Genomic DNA, 13233 nt, shown 5'->3' on the forward strand with positions numbered 1-13233 from the left:
GCTCAGCCAATGGGAGCGCGCCCCGCCCCCGGCGCGCGCCCCGAGGGGTGTTTCCCGTTCGTAACGTCACAGGAGCGCTCAGCCAATGGCGGCGCGGTGCGCTCCCGGTGGGGGTTTCCCCGACCGCGCCCCCGGCGGTGACGTCACGGCGGTCTCAGCCAATGGCGGCGCGGCCCGCGCGGGGATTTCCAGGTCCGGCGGCGGCGCGGCCTCGGGGGGCGGCGGCGGGAGCGGCACCGGCGGCTCCGGGACCACCGGGACCCGCTCCGGCACCACCGGGACCCGCACCGGGAACACCGGGAGCGGCTCCGGAACCACCGGGACCCGCACCGGGACCACCGGGACCCGCTCCGGGACCACCGGGAGCGCCACCGGGAACACCGGGACCCGTTCCGGAACCACCGGGACCCGCACCGGGACCACCGGGAGCGGCTCCGAAACCACCGGGACCCGCACCGGGACCACCGGGACCCGCACCGGGAACACCGGGACCCGTTCCGGAACCACCGGGACCCGCACCGGGAACACCGGGAGCACCGGGACATGGCGCTGCCGCTCGGTGAGCGCGGCCCCGCTGGCTCCGGGACCCGCCCCGGGGGCGGCGGAACCGGGGATCCCTCCCGGGACGGAACCGGGAGCTCCCGGGGGGCCGGAACCGGGGATCCCCTCCCGGGACGGAACCGGGAGCTCCCGGGGGGTAACGGGAGGGTCCCGGGGGAGGCGGCGGGGCGGTCCCGGGGCGGTCCCGGTGCTGATCCCCGGTTCCGGCAGGAGCGGCGGTGCAGGAGCCCGGGCTGGCCTTGGCTCACGGAGCACCGGGAGCAGGTAAAGCTCCCGGGATCGCTTTTCCCGGGTTTTCCCGGGGTTTTCCCCGTTTTTCCCGTTTTTTTCCCGGTGTTTTCCGGTTTTTCCCCATTTTTTCCCGTTTTTCCCGTTTTTCCAGATGATTTGGGTGAGTGCGCGCGCAGGGACCGGGAACCTTCGCCGTTTCCCGGGAATTTTCCGGGATCCCGGAGCCGACAAGAAGAGTTCCGGGAATTGCGGGAATTGGAATTCCGGGAATTGCGGGAATTGCGGGAATTCCGGGTCCATCCCGAGGGGAATCCGGGGGGAATCGGGCTCGGGGGCAGCGCTGGGATCTCCCCCAGATTTTGGGATCTGGGCTGGGAATCGCTCCGGGATTTGGGATTTTCCCCCCAAAAACCCTCCCAAGACCCCCCGAAATTCCCGGGTTTCCCAAAAAACCCTCCCAAGACCCCCCGAAATTCCCGGGTTTCCCAAAAAACCTTCCCAACACCCCCCGAAATTCCCGGTTTTCCCCCCAGGAACCCTCCCGACATTCCCGAAACTCCCATTTATCCCCCCGAAATTCCCGGTTTTCCCCCGAAATTCCCCTTTTTTCCCCCCAAACCCCCCGAAATTCCCGGTTTTCCCCCCGAAATTCCCGTTTTTCCCCCCGAAATTCCCGTTTCCCCCCCGAAATTCCCGTTTCCCCCCCGAAATTCCCGTTTCCCCCCCGAAATTCCCGTTTCCCCCCCGAAATTCCCGTTTTCCCCCCCGAAATTCCCGTTTTTCCCCCTCAGAAATCCTGGAGGAGGTGATGAAGGAGGACGGCTTCCAACCGGATCCCGCTCCCGAAATTCCCAAAGCTCTTCCCAAGCTGATCCCGCGCGGCTGCGACCCCCGGGACCCCCGGGATCAGCCCCGGGGTCATTCCCGGGATTCCCTGGGTCATTCCCTGGGTCATTCCCGGGATTCCCCCCGGGATTCCCGGGATTCCCCCCGGGATCCCCCCCGGGATTCCCCCCGGGATTCCCCCCGGGATCCCCCCCGGGATTCCCGGGATTCCCCCCGGGATTCCCCCCGGGATCCGCCGCTGGCCCGGAGCCTCCGCGGGCTCTCGCTGTCGGTGCCGCGCTGGTGCCGGGAGCCCGCGGGGGCCCCGGGGAAGCTGGAAAAGCTGGAAAAGCTGGAAAATTTGGAAAAGGCGGAGGAGAAGAGGGCGGGAAAGGCGGGGAGGCCGCGCTTGGTGATCACGGAGCAGCCGAAGCAGCGCGGGATGAGATTCCGCTACGAGTGCGAGGGGAGATCGGCCGGGAGCATCCTCGGGGAGAGCAGCACCGACAGCAGCCGCACCCTGCCCAGCATCGAGGTGAGAGCCGGGAACAACCGGAAAAACCGGGAAAAACGGGAAATCCCAAAAAATCCCCAAAAATCCCGGCGTTTCTAGCCCAGAAATCCTCCAAAAACCCCCAAAATCCCCATTTTTCTGGCCCAGAAACTCATCCGAACTCATGAAAATCCCCATTTTTCCCCGGAAATCCTTGGTTTGGGGTGGATTTGGGAGGTTTGGGGTGGATTTGGGATGGATTTGGGATGGATTTGGGGAGGTTTGGGATCGGCCGGGAGCATCCTCGGGGAGAGCAGCACCGACAGCAGCCGCACCCTGCCCAGCATCGAGGTGAGAGCCGGGAAAACCGGAAAAACCGGGAAAAACGGGAAATCCCAAAAAATCCCCCAAAATCCCTAAAATTCCCGGCGTTTCTAGCCCAGAAATCCTCCAAAAACCCCCAAAATCCCCATTTTTTTAGCCCAGAAATTCTCCAAAACTCACTCAAATCCCGATTTTTCCCCGGAAATCCTTGGGGGATGGATTTGGGATGGATTTGGGGAGGTTTGGGGAGGTTTGGGATGGATTGGGGAGGTTTGGGATGGATTTGGGATGGATTTGGGATGGATTTGGGGAGGTTTGGGGAGGTTTGGGATCGGCCGGGAGCATCCTCGGGGAGAGCAGCACCGACAGCAGCCGCACCCTGCCCAGCATCGAGGTGAGAGCCGGGAACAACGGGAAAAACCGGGAAAAACGGGAAATCCAAAAAAATCCCCCGAAATCCCTAAAATTCCCGGCGTTTCTAGCCCAGAAATCCTCCAAAAACCCCCAAAATCCCCATTTTTTCAGCCCAGAAACTCATCCAAACTCATGAAAATCCCAATTTTTTATCCCAGAAATTCTCCAAAACTCACTCAAATCCCGATTTTTCCCAGTGATTTTTCCCGCACCTTTCCCCGATTTTTTTCCCCATTTTTCCCGCCCCTTTCTCTGATATTTCCCCAATATTTTCCCGATATTTTCCCGATTTTTCCCGATTTTTCCCCATATTTCCCCCTACCTTTTCCTGATTTTTCCCCGTGTTTTTTCCCATTTTTCCCCGGTTTTTCCCATTTTTTCCCGCTGTTTTTCCCATTTTTTCCCATTTTTTTCCATTTTTTCCCATTTTTTCCCATTTTTTCCCATTTTTCCCATTTTTTCCCATTTTTTCCCGTTTTTTCCCGTTTTTCCCCATTTTTCCCATTTTTTCCCCAGCTCCTGGACTGCCAGGCCATCCCGGAGGTGGCGGTGACGGCCGTGCCTGACCTTTCCTGTTGTTTTTCCCGCTGTTTCTCGGTGTTTTTCTCGCTGTTTTTCCCGTTTTTTCCCATTTTTTCCCATTTTTCCCGTGTTTTCCCCAGCTCCTGGACTGCCAGGCCATCCCGGAGGTGGCGGTGACGGCCGTGCCTGACCTTTCCCGCTGTTTTTCCCATTTATTCCCATTTTTTTCCCATTTTTTCCCGTTTTTTCCCATTTTTTCCCGTTTTTTCCCATTTTTCCCATTTTTTCCCGTTTTTTCCCATTTTTCCCGTTTTTCCCCAGCTCCTGGACTGCCAGGCCATCCCGGAGGTGGCGGTGACGGCCGTGCCTGACCTTTCCTGTTGTTTTTCTCGCTGTTTCTCGGTGTTTTTCTCGCTGTTTTTCCCGTTTTTTCCCGGTTTTTCCCATTTTTTCCCGTTTTTTCCCATTTTTCCCATTTTTTCCCGTTTTTTCCCATTTTTCCCGTGTTTTCCCCAGCTCCTGGACTGCCAGGCCATCCCGGAGGTGGCGGTGACGGCCGTGCCTGACCTTTCCTGTTGTTTTTCCCGCTGTTTCTCGCTGTTTTTCCCGTTTTTTCCCATTTTTTCCCATTTTTCCCATTTTTTCCCGTGTTTTCCCCAGCTCCTGGACTGCCAGGCCATCCCGGAGGTGGCGGTGACGGCCGTGCCTGACCTTTCCCGCTGTTTTTCCCTCTGTTTTTCCCATTTTTTCCCATTTTTTCCCGCTGTTTTTCCCATTTTTTCCCATTTTTTCCCGGTTTTTCCCATTTTTTCCCGTTTTTTCCCATTTTTTCCCATTTTTTCCCATTTTCCCCAGCTCCTGGACTGCCAGGCCATCCCGGAGGTGGCGGTGACGGCCGTGCTGGTGTGGAAGGATTGGCCCCACCGCGTCCACCCGCACGGGCTGGTGGGCAAGGATTGTTCCCAGGGGCTGTGCCGGGTGATCCTGCGGCCCCACAGCAACCCCCGGCACAGGTGAGGACAAAACAACCCGGGGCTCGGGGGGAAAAACGCAATTCTGGGGAAAAAAAATGGAATTCCACAAAAAAAAATGGAATTCATAGGGGAAAAATGGAATTCTGGGGAAAAAAAATGGAATTCATAGGAAAAAACCCGGAATTCTGGGGAAAAAAAATGGAATTCCACCAAAAAAAAATGGAATTCCACAAAAAAACCCGGAATTCACGGGGAAAAAATGGAATTCCACAAAAAAACCCGGAATTCACAGGGGAAAAAATGGAATTCCACAAAAAAACCCGGAATTCACAGGGAAAAATGGAATTCTACAAAAAAAACCCGGAATTCACAGGGGAAAAAATGGAATTCTGGGGAAAAAAAATGGAATTCCACCAAAAAAACCCTGGAATTCACAGGGAAAAAATGGAATTCTGGGGAAAAAAAATGGAATTCACAGGGAAAAAATGGAATTCTGGGGAAAAAAAATGGAATTCATAGGAAAAAACCCAGAATTCACAGGGGAAAAAATGGAATTCCACCAAAAAAACCCGGAATTCACAGGGAAAAAATGGAATTCCCGGGGAAAAAAATGGAATTCATAGGAAAAAAATGGAATTCCCAGGGAAAAAATGGAATTCCACAAAAAAACCCGGAATTCACAGGGAAAAAATGGAATTCCACCAAAAAAACCCGGAATTCCCAGGGAAAAAATGGAATTCCACCAAAAAAACCTGGAATTCCCAGGGAAAAAATGGAATTCTGGGGAAAAAAAATGGAATTCATAGGAAAAAACCCAGAATTCACAGGGGAAAAACGGAATTCTGGGGAAAAAAAATGGAATTCCACAAAAAAACCCAGAATTCACAGGGAAAAAATGGAATTCCCGGGAAAAAAATGGAATTCATAGGAAAAAAATGGAATTCACAGGAAAAAAATGGAATTCACAGGAAAAAAATGGAATTCCACAAAAAAACCCCGAATTCACAGGGAAAAAATGGAATTCCCAGGGAAAAAATGGAATTCCACAAAAAAAAAATGGAATTCCACAAAAAAACCCGGAATTCCCAGGGAAAAAAATGGAATTCATAGGAAAAAAATGGAATTCCCAGAAAAAGCCCCCATAATTTCCAGAAATAAACCCAAAATTCCCAGAAAAAACCCCCGAAATTCCCAGATAAAACCTGGAATTCCCTCCCAAAAACCTCCGGAATTCCCAAAAAACAAAACCCCCCCCGGGAAGGGGCCGGGAAAATTTGGGAATTTCGGGGATTCCTGGCAGCTTCAGCAATTTGGGGATTCAGTGCGTGAAGAAGAAGGAAATCGAGGGCGCCATCGAGAAGAAGCTGCAGCTCGGGATCGACCCCTTCAAAGGTCAGCACCTCCCCTTTTCCATGGATTTCCTGGAATTTCCTGCAATTTCCGGGAATTTCTGGGAATTTCCATATTTTTCCCCATTTTCCTGGCTTTTTCCCTGCTTCTTTTGCGTTTTTCCCCCTTTTTTTCTGTGTTTTTTGCCCATTTTCCCCATTTTTTCCCCCATTTCCATTTGGATTCCTCTGGAACCGCCTTTCCCCTCTTTGTTCCCAATTTTCCCCAATTTCCCCCCATTTTCCATCCTTTTTCCCACATTTTTTTCCCCGTTCCCCCCATTCCTGCCCCCATTTCTCCCCTTTTTCCCCCATTTTTCCCATTTTTCCCATTTTCCCCCATTTCTCTCCCGTTTTTCCCCATTTTTCCCATTTTCCCCCAATTTTTACCATTTCCTCCCCTTTTTTCCCCATTTTCCCCCATTTCTCCCCCATTTTTCTCCATTTTTCCCCCATTTTTCCCCCATTTCCCTCTATATTTTCCATTTTCCTCCCATTTTTTCCCATTTCCCCCAAATTTTCCCATTTCCCTTCCTGTTTTTCCCCATTTTCCCCCCATTTTTCCCATTTTATCGCATTTTTCCCCATTTTTTCCCATTTTCCCCACATTTTTCCCAATTTGTCCCCCCTTTTTTCCCATTTTTTCCCTTTTTCCCCCCCCCTTTTTCCCATTTTTCCCATTTTTCCCCATTTTTCCCATTTTTTACCCATTTTTTTCCATTTTCCCCCCATTTTTCCCCCGTTTTTCCCCCATTTTTTCCCATTTTCCCCCCATTTTTCCCCCGTTTTTTCCCATTTTTCCCCCGTTTTCCCCCCATTTTTCCCATTTTCCCCCCGTTTTATGTCATTTCTCCCATTTTTCCCCGTTTTCCCGCCGTTTTTCCCCCTTTCCCGGTCTTTTCCAGCGGGATCCCTGCGGAACCATCAGGAAGTCGATCTCAACGTGGTCCGGATTTGCTTCCAGGCCTCGTTCCGGGACCGGGCCGGGATCCCCCGGAGCCTCAGCCCGGTGCTGTCCCAGCCCATCTTCGACAAGAGTGAGTCCCAAAAAACCCCAAATCCACCCCAAAAATATCCTGGAAATATCCTGGAAATATCCTGGAACTACCCTGAAAATACCCTGGAAATATCCTGAAATTATCCTGAAATTATCCTGAAAATACCCTGGAAATATCCTGAAATTATCCTGGAAATATCCTGGAAATATCTTTAAAATGTTCTGAAAATATCCCGAAATTATCCTAAAAATATCCCAAAAATATCCCCAAAATATCCCGAAATTATCTTTTAAATACCCCCAAAAATATCCTGGAAATGTCCCCAAAATATCCCGAAATGATCCCAGAATATTCCCATGGAATCCCCCCCGGAGCCTCAGCCCGGTGCTGTCCCAGCCCATCTTTGACAAGAGTGAGTCCCAAAAAACCCCAAATCCACCCCAAAAAATGTCCTGAAAATATCCTGGAAATATCCTGGGAATGTCCCAAAAAAATCCTGAAAAAATCCTGAAAATATCTTGAAATTATCCCGAAAATACCCTGAAAATATCCTGAAATTATCCTGGAAATATCCTGAAATTATCCTGAAATATCCAAAAAAAATCCTGAAAAAATCCTGAAATTATCCTGAAAATATCTTTGAAATGTTCTGAAAATATCCCAAAAATATCCCGAAAATATCCCGAAAATATCCCCAAAATATCCCAAAAATATCCCAAAAATATCCCAAAAATATCCCAAAAATATCCCCAAAATTATCCCAAAAATATCCCAAAATTATCCCGAAATTGTCTCCAAAATATCCCCAAAATATCCCAAAAATCTCCTGAAAATGTTCCCGAAAATATCTCAAAAAATCCCCAAAATCTCCCCGGAAAGATCCCAAAAAATCCCCAAAATCTCCTGGAAAGATCCCAAAAAATCCCCAAAATCTCCCCGGAATCTCCCGTGAGCCCCCCCAGAAATTCCCGAGGTTTTCCCGGTTCCGGGGGCGGTTCCGGGTTTGGGAATTTGGGAATTCGGGAATTTGGGATTTTGGGATTTGGGGAATTTGGGATTTGGGGATTTGGGGATTTTGGGAATTCGGGAATTTGGGAATTTGGGAATTTGGGATTTGGGGATTTGGGGATTTTGGGAATTCAGGAATTTGGGAATTCGGGATTTGGGGATTTGGGAATTTGGGATTTTGGGAATTCAGGAATTTGGGAATTTGGGATTTGGGGATTTGGGGATTTTGGGAATTCGGGAATTTGGGAATTTGGGATTTTGGGGTTTTGGGATTTTGGGAATTCAGGAATTTTGGGAATTCGGGGCTCTTTCCCAGAATCCACCAACACCTCGGAGCTGCGGATTTGCCGCATGAACAAAGAGAGCGGCCCCTGCACGGGGGGGGAGGAGCTTTACCTGCTCTGTGACAAAGTGCAGAAAGGTACCGGGGACACCTGGGGACACCAAAACCTCACCTGGGGACACCTGGGGACACCTGGGGACACCTGGGGACACCAAAACCTCACCAAAACACACCTGGGGACACCAAAACCTCACCTGGGGACACCAAAACCTCACCTGGGGACACCTGGGGACACCTGGGGACACCAAAACCTCACCAAAACACACCTGGGGACACCAAAACCTCACCTGGGGACACCAAAACCTCACCTGGGGACACCAAAACCTCACCTGGGGACACCAAAACCTCACCTGGGGACACCAAAACCTCACCAAAACACACCTGGGGACACCAAAACCTCACCTGGGGACACCAAAACCTCACCTGGGGACACCTGGGGACACCTGGGGACACCAAAACCTCACCAAAACACACCTGGGGACACCAAAACCTCACCTGGGGACACCAAAACCTCACCTGGGGACACCAAAACCTCACCAAAACACACCTGGGGACACCAAAACCTCGCCTGGGGACACCTGGGGACACCCAAAACCTCACCTGGGGGCACCCAGAACACACCTGAGGACACCCAAAACCTTACCTGGGGACACCAAAACCTCACCAAAACACACCTGGGGACACCAAAACCTCACCTGGGGACACCAAAACCTCACCTGGGGGCACCCAGAACACACCTGGGGACACCTGGAACCCAGTCTGGAACCCAATCTAGAACCAATCTAGAACCCGATCTAGAACCGAGTCTAGAACCTCTAGAACCGAGTCTAGAACCTGATCTAGAACCTCTAGAACCCGATCTAGAACCGAGTCTAGAACCGAGTCTAGAACCGAGTCTAGAACCTCTAGAACCCAGTCTAGAACCTCTAGAACCGAGTCTAGAACCGAGTCTAGAACCGAGTCTAGAACGGTCTGGTACCCAGCCTGGAACACGCCTGGACACACCTGGGGGCACCTGGACACACCTGGACCCCCCCAATTCCCGATTCCCAATCCCCAATTCCCGATTCCCAAATCCCCAATTCCCGATCCCAAATCCCCAATTCCCGAATTCCCAATCCCCAATTCCCAATTCCTGATCCCAAATCCCCAATTCCCATTCCCAATCCCGAATTCCCGTCGTTCCCAGAGGACATCGCGGTGATTTTCCGGCGGGAGTCCTGGGAGGCGCGGGCGGATTTCTGCCATTCCCAATCCCCAATTCCCGATCCCAATCCCCAATTCCCGATCCCAAATCCCCAATTCCCGATCCCAAATCCCCAATTCCCGATCCCAATTCCCAATTAATTCCCGTCGTTCCCAGAGGACATCGCGGTGATTTTCCGTCGGGAGTCCTGGGAGGCGCGGGCGGATTTCTGCCATTCCCAATCCCCAATTCCCGATCCCAAATCCCCAATTCCCGATCCCAAATCCCCAATTCCCGATCCCAAATCCCCAATTCCCATTCCCGATCCCGAATTCCCGTCGTTCCCAGAGGACATCGCGGTGATTTTCCGGCGGGAGTCCTGGGAGGCGCGGGCGGATTTCTCGCAGGCCGACGTTCACCGCCAGGTCGCCATCGTGCTCCGGACCCCGCCCTACGCTCACCTGGAGCTGAACCAGCCCGTGCAGGTGGAGGTGTTCCTGCAGCGCCTGACCGACAGCGTCCGGAGTGAGGGGTTCCGCTTCACCTACCTGCCCCGGGATAACGGTGATTACCGGGAGTTACCGGGAATGGAACCGGGAATGGAACCGGGATGGGCGGGATGCGGGTCCCGGGTCAGGGCAGGTGTTCCTGCAGCGCCTGACCGACAGCGTCCGCAGCGAGGGGTTCCGGTTCACCTACCTGCCCCGGGATAACGGTGATTACCGGGAATGGAACCGGGAATGGAACCGGGAATGGAACCGGGATGGGCGGGATGCGGGTCCCGGGTCAGGGCAGGTGTTCCTGCAGCGCCTGACCGACAGCGTCCGCAGCGAGGGGTTCCGCTTCACGTATCTGCCCCGGGATAACGGTGATTACCGGGAACGGAACCGGGAATGGAACCGGGAGTTACCGGGAACAGAACCGGGATGGGCGGGATGCGGGTCCCGGGTCAGGGCAGGTGTTCCTGCAGCGCCTGACCGACAGCGTCCGCAGCGAGGGGTTCCGGTTCACCTACCTGCCCCGGGATAACGGTGATTACCGGGAATGGAACCGGGAATGGAACCGGGAATGGAACCAGGAATTACCGGGAATGGAACCGGGAACGGCCCCGGGATGGGCGGGATGCGGGTCCCGGGTCAGGGCAGGTGTTCCTGCAGCGCCTGACCGACAGCGTCCGCAGCGAGGGGTTCCGCTTCACGTATCTGCCCCGGGATAACGGTGATTACCGGGAATGGAACCGGGAGTTACCGGGAATGGAACCGGGAACGGAACCGGGAATGGAACCGGGAATTACCGGGAATGGAACCGGGAATTACCGGGAATGGAACCGGGAGTTACCGGGAACGGAACCGGGAACAGAACCGGGAACGGAACCGGGAACGGAACCGGGAATGGAACCGGGAATTACCGGGAATGGAACCGGGAATGGAACCGGGAATGGAACCGGGAATGGAACCGGGAATTCCCAGGAACGGGAGCAGGAAATGGCAGCGGGAATTCCCGGGAATTCCTGTGGGAATGGAACCGGGAATGGCAGCGGGAATTCCCGGGAATTCCTTCGAGAATGGAACCGGGAATGGCAGCGGGAATTCCAAGGAATTCCTGTGGGAATGGAACCGGGAATGGCCCCGGGAATTCCCGGGAATGGCAGCGGGAATACCGGAAATACCGGGATAAGTACCGGAAATACCAAAATAACAGGAACGGCACCGGGAATGTCCGGGAATAGCCGGGAATAACCGGGAATAACCGGGAATACCGGGAATAGCGGGAATGGCACCGCGAATACCGGGAATACCCACCGGGAATACCCGGGATTGGGGCGGATCCATGGGATGGGAGCAAAGCCCCGGGAACGGCGGGAATTCCCGGGAATTCCAGGAATGTGGGGACTCCCGGGAGTTCCCGGGAATGCGGCGGGATCCATTCCCGGTGTTTTTCCAGACGCTTACCGGGTGCAGCTGAAGCGCAAACGGGGAATGCCCGAGGTGCTGGAGGAGCTGTCGGGAACCGGTGCGGACTGGGGGGGACTGGGAGGGACTGGGGGGGACTGGGGGGGACTGGGGGGGACTGGGGGGGACTGGGAATGAACTGGGGGGGACTGGGAATGAACTGGGAATGAACTGGGGGGCACTGGGGGGGACTGGGAATGGGACTGGGGGGGACTGGGGGGCACTGGGGGGGACTGGGAGAGACTGGGGGGGACTGGGGGGGACTGGGGGGGACTGGGAGGGACTGGGAATGGACTGGGAATGGACTGGGAATGGACTGGGAGCGACTGGGAGAGACTGGGGGGACTGGGAATGGACTGGGAAGGGATTTGGGATGAATTTCATGGAATTCAAGATGAATTTGGGATGAATTTGGGGGATTTGGGGATGAATTTGGGGGATTTTGGGTTGAATTCGGGGATGAATTCGGGGGAATTTTGGGATGAATTTGGGGGATTTGGGGGATGAATTTTGGGGATGAATTTTGGGGATGAATTCGGGGGGATTTTGGGATGATTTGGGGGGATTTTGGGGGATTTTGGGATGATTCGGGGGGATTTTGGGATGAATTTTGGGGGGATTTTGGGGGCTCCCCGTGACCCCCCCGGACCCCCCAGACCCGTTCGGGATCGAGGCCAAGAGGAGGAAGAAGCCCCCGGGGTACCTGGAGCATTTCCTGCCCCTGGGACCCCCAGGTGCGACCCCAAATCCCAAATTCCCCCTGGAAAAAATCCCAATTTCCCCCAAAAATCCCAATTTCCCCCAAAAATCCCAATTTCCCTCCAAAAAATCCAATTTCCCCCCCAAAAATCCAATTTTCCCCCCAAAAATCCCGATTTTCACAAAAAAATCCCACTTTTCCCCCCTCTAAATCCCAATTTTCCCTCCAAAAAATCCCTTTCCCCCCCCCAAAGCCCAAATTTTCCCCTCCAAACCCAAATTTTCCCCCAAAAAAATCCCAATTTCCCTCTCCAAACCCATTTTTCCCCCCCAAAAATTCCCGTTTTCCCCTAAAATTCACTTTAGCCCCCTAAAAATTCCTATTTTCCTTCAAAAATTCCCATTTTTCCCTCCCAAAATTCCCATTTCCCCCCCCACATTCCCATTTTTCCCCCCAAATTCCCATTTTTCCCCCCAAAATTCCCATTTTTCCCCCCAAAATTCCCATTTTTCCCCCTGCAGACGCCGCCTTCCCCCCGGATCCGGAGCCTTCGGAGCCTCTTTCCCAGATTTTCGCCCCCTTCGCCCCCCCGGCCTTTTCCCAGTTTTTTTCCTCCCCGGAATTCCCGGAATTCCCGGAATTCCCGATTTTCCCGGGCCCGGAGCTGCTGGCGGAGCCCCCCAGTGGGGACCCCCCCCCAATTTCCAGCCTGGTTGGATCCCACATGTTCCCGGGGGGGGAGGGCTGACAATTCCCAAAAAAATCCCCTTCCCAAAATCCCCAAAAATTCCCAAAAATTCGCCCAAAAATTCCTCAAAAATCCCCCCAAAAAATCGCCAAAAAATTCCTGCAGAAATTCCCCAAAAATCCCTCAAAAATCCCCCAAAAATTCCCAAAAATTCCCTCAAAATTCCCAAAAAATTCCCCAAAAATTCCAAAAAAATCCTTCAAAAATCCCCCAAAAATTCCCCAAAAATTCCCGAAATTCCCAGGGAGGATTTCAGGGATTTTTTCCCCCCCCATCCCAAAATTTTGGGGCCCGGGGCCGGCTGGACCCTCCGGGATTTTGGAAAATTCCCAAATTTCCATCCCCCCCCCCCCCTTTTTTTTGCACTGTATTTATGGGGGGGATCCCGGGGAATTCCTGGGATTTGGGGAGGAATCCCGGGAATTTTGGGCGGAATTCCTGGGATTTTGGGGGAAATTCCCGGGATTTTGGGCGGAATAAAATCATGGATGGACACACAGAAATTGGTTTTGGGGTCTGGGAATGAACTGGGAGAGACTGGGGGGAACTGGGAGGGACTGGGGGGA

At 53.4% G+C, this 13233-nt stretch overlaps 1 protein-coding gene across 2 annotated transcripts; it reads left to right on the forward strand.

Moving 5' to 3' along the window:
• Nucleotides 1–419: 419 nt before the first annotated feature.
• On the forward strand, nucleotides 420–13170 carry RELB (RELB proto-oncogene, NF-kB subunit). Of its 2 annotated transcripts, XM_086871989.1 has the most exons (11): nucleotides 420–559; nucleotides 772–825; nucleotides 1584–2152; nucleotides 4226–4383; nucleotides 5645–5736; nucleotides 6638–6769; nucleotides 8055–8159; nucleotides 9616–9831; nucleotides 11212–11280; nucleotides 11876–11953; nucleotides 12441–13170. In XM_086871989.1, the coding sequence occupies exons 1-11, from the start codon at nucleotides 544–546 to the stop codon at nucleotides 12665–12667; spliced, it is 1716 nt and encodes a 571-aa protein (XP_086728115.1). In that variant the 5' UTR covers nucleotides 420–543; the 3' UTR covers nucleotides 12668–13170. The 2 variants fall into 2 exon arrangements, with proteins under 2 accessions (XP_086728115.1, XP_086728116.1); XM_086871990.1 differs by lacking the exons at nucleotides 420–559; nucleotides 772–825; nucleotides 4226–4383; ... (5 more) ...; nucleotides 11876–11953; nucleotides 12441–13170 and adding an exon at nucleotides 3365–4214 and having other exon boundaries at nucleotides 898–2152.
• Nucleotides 13171–13233: the final 63 nt, after the last annotated feature.

This window comes from Cyanistes caeruleus, chromosome 38, assembly GCF_971803275.1.
Source record: "Cyanistes caeruleus chromosome 38, bCyaCae1.hap1.1, whole genome shotgun sequence".
Taxonomy (NCBI): Eukaryota; Metazoa; Chordata; class Aves; order Passeriformes; family Paridae; genus Cyanistes; species Cyanistes caeruleus.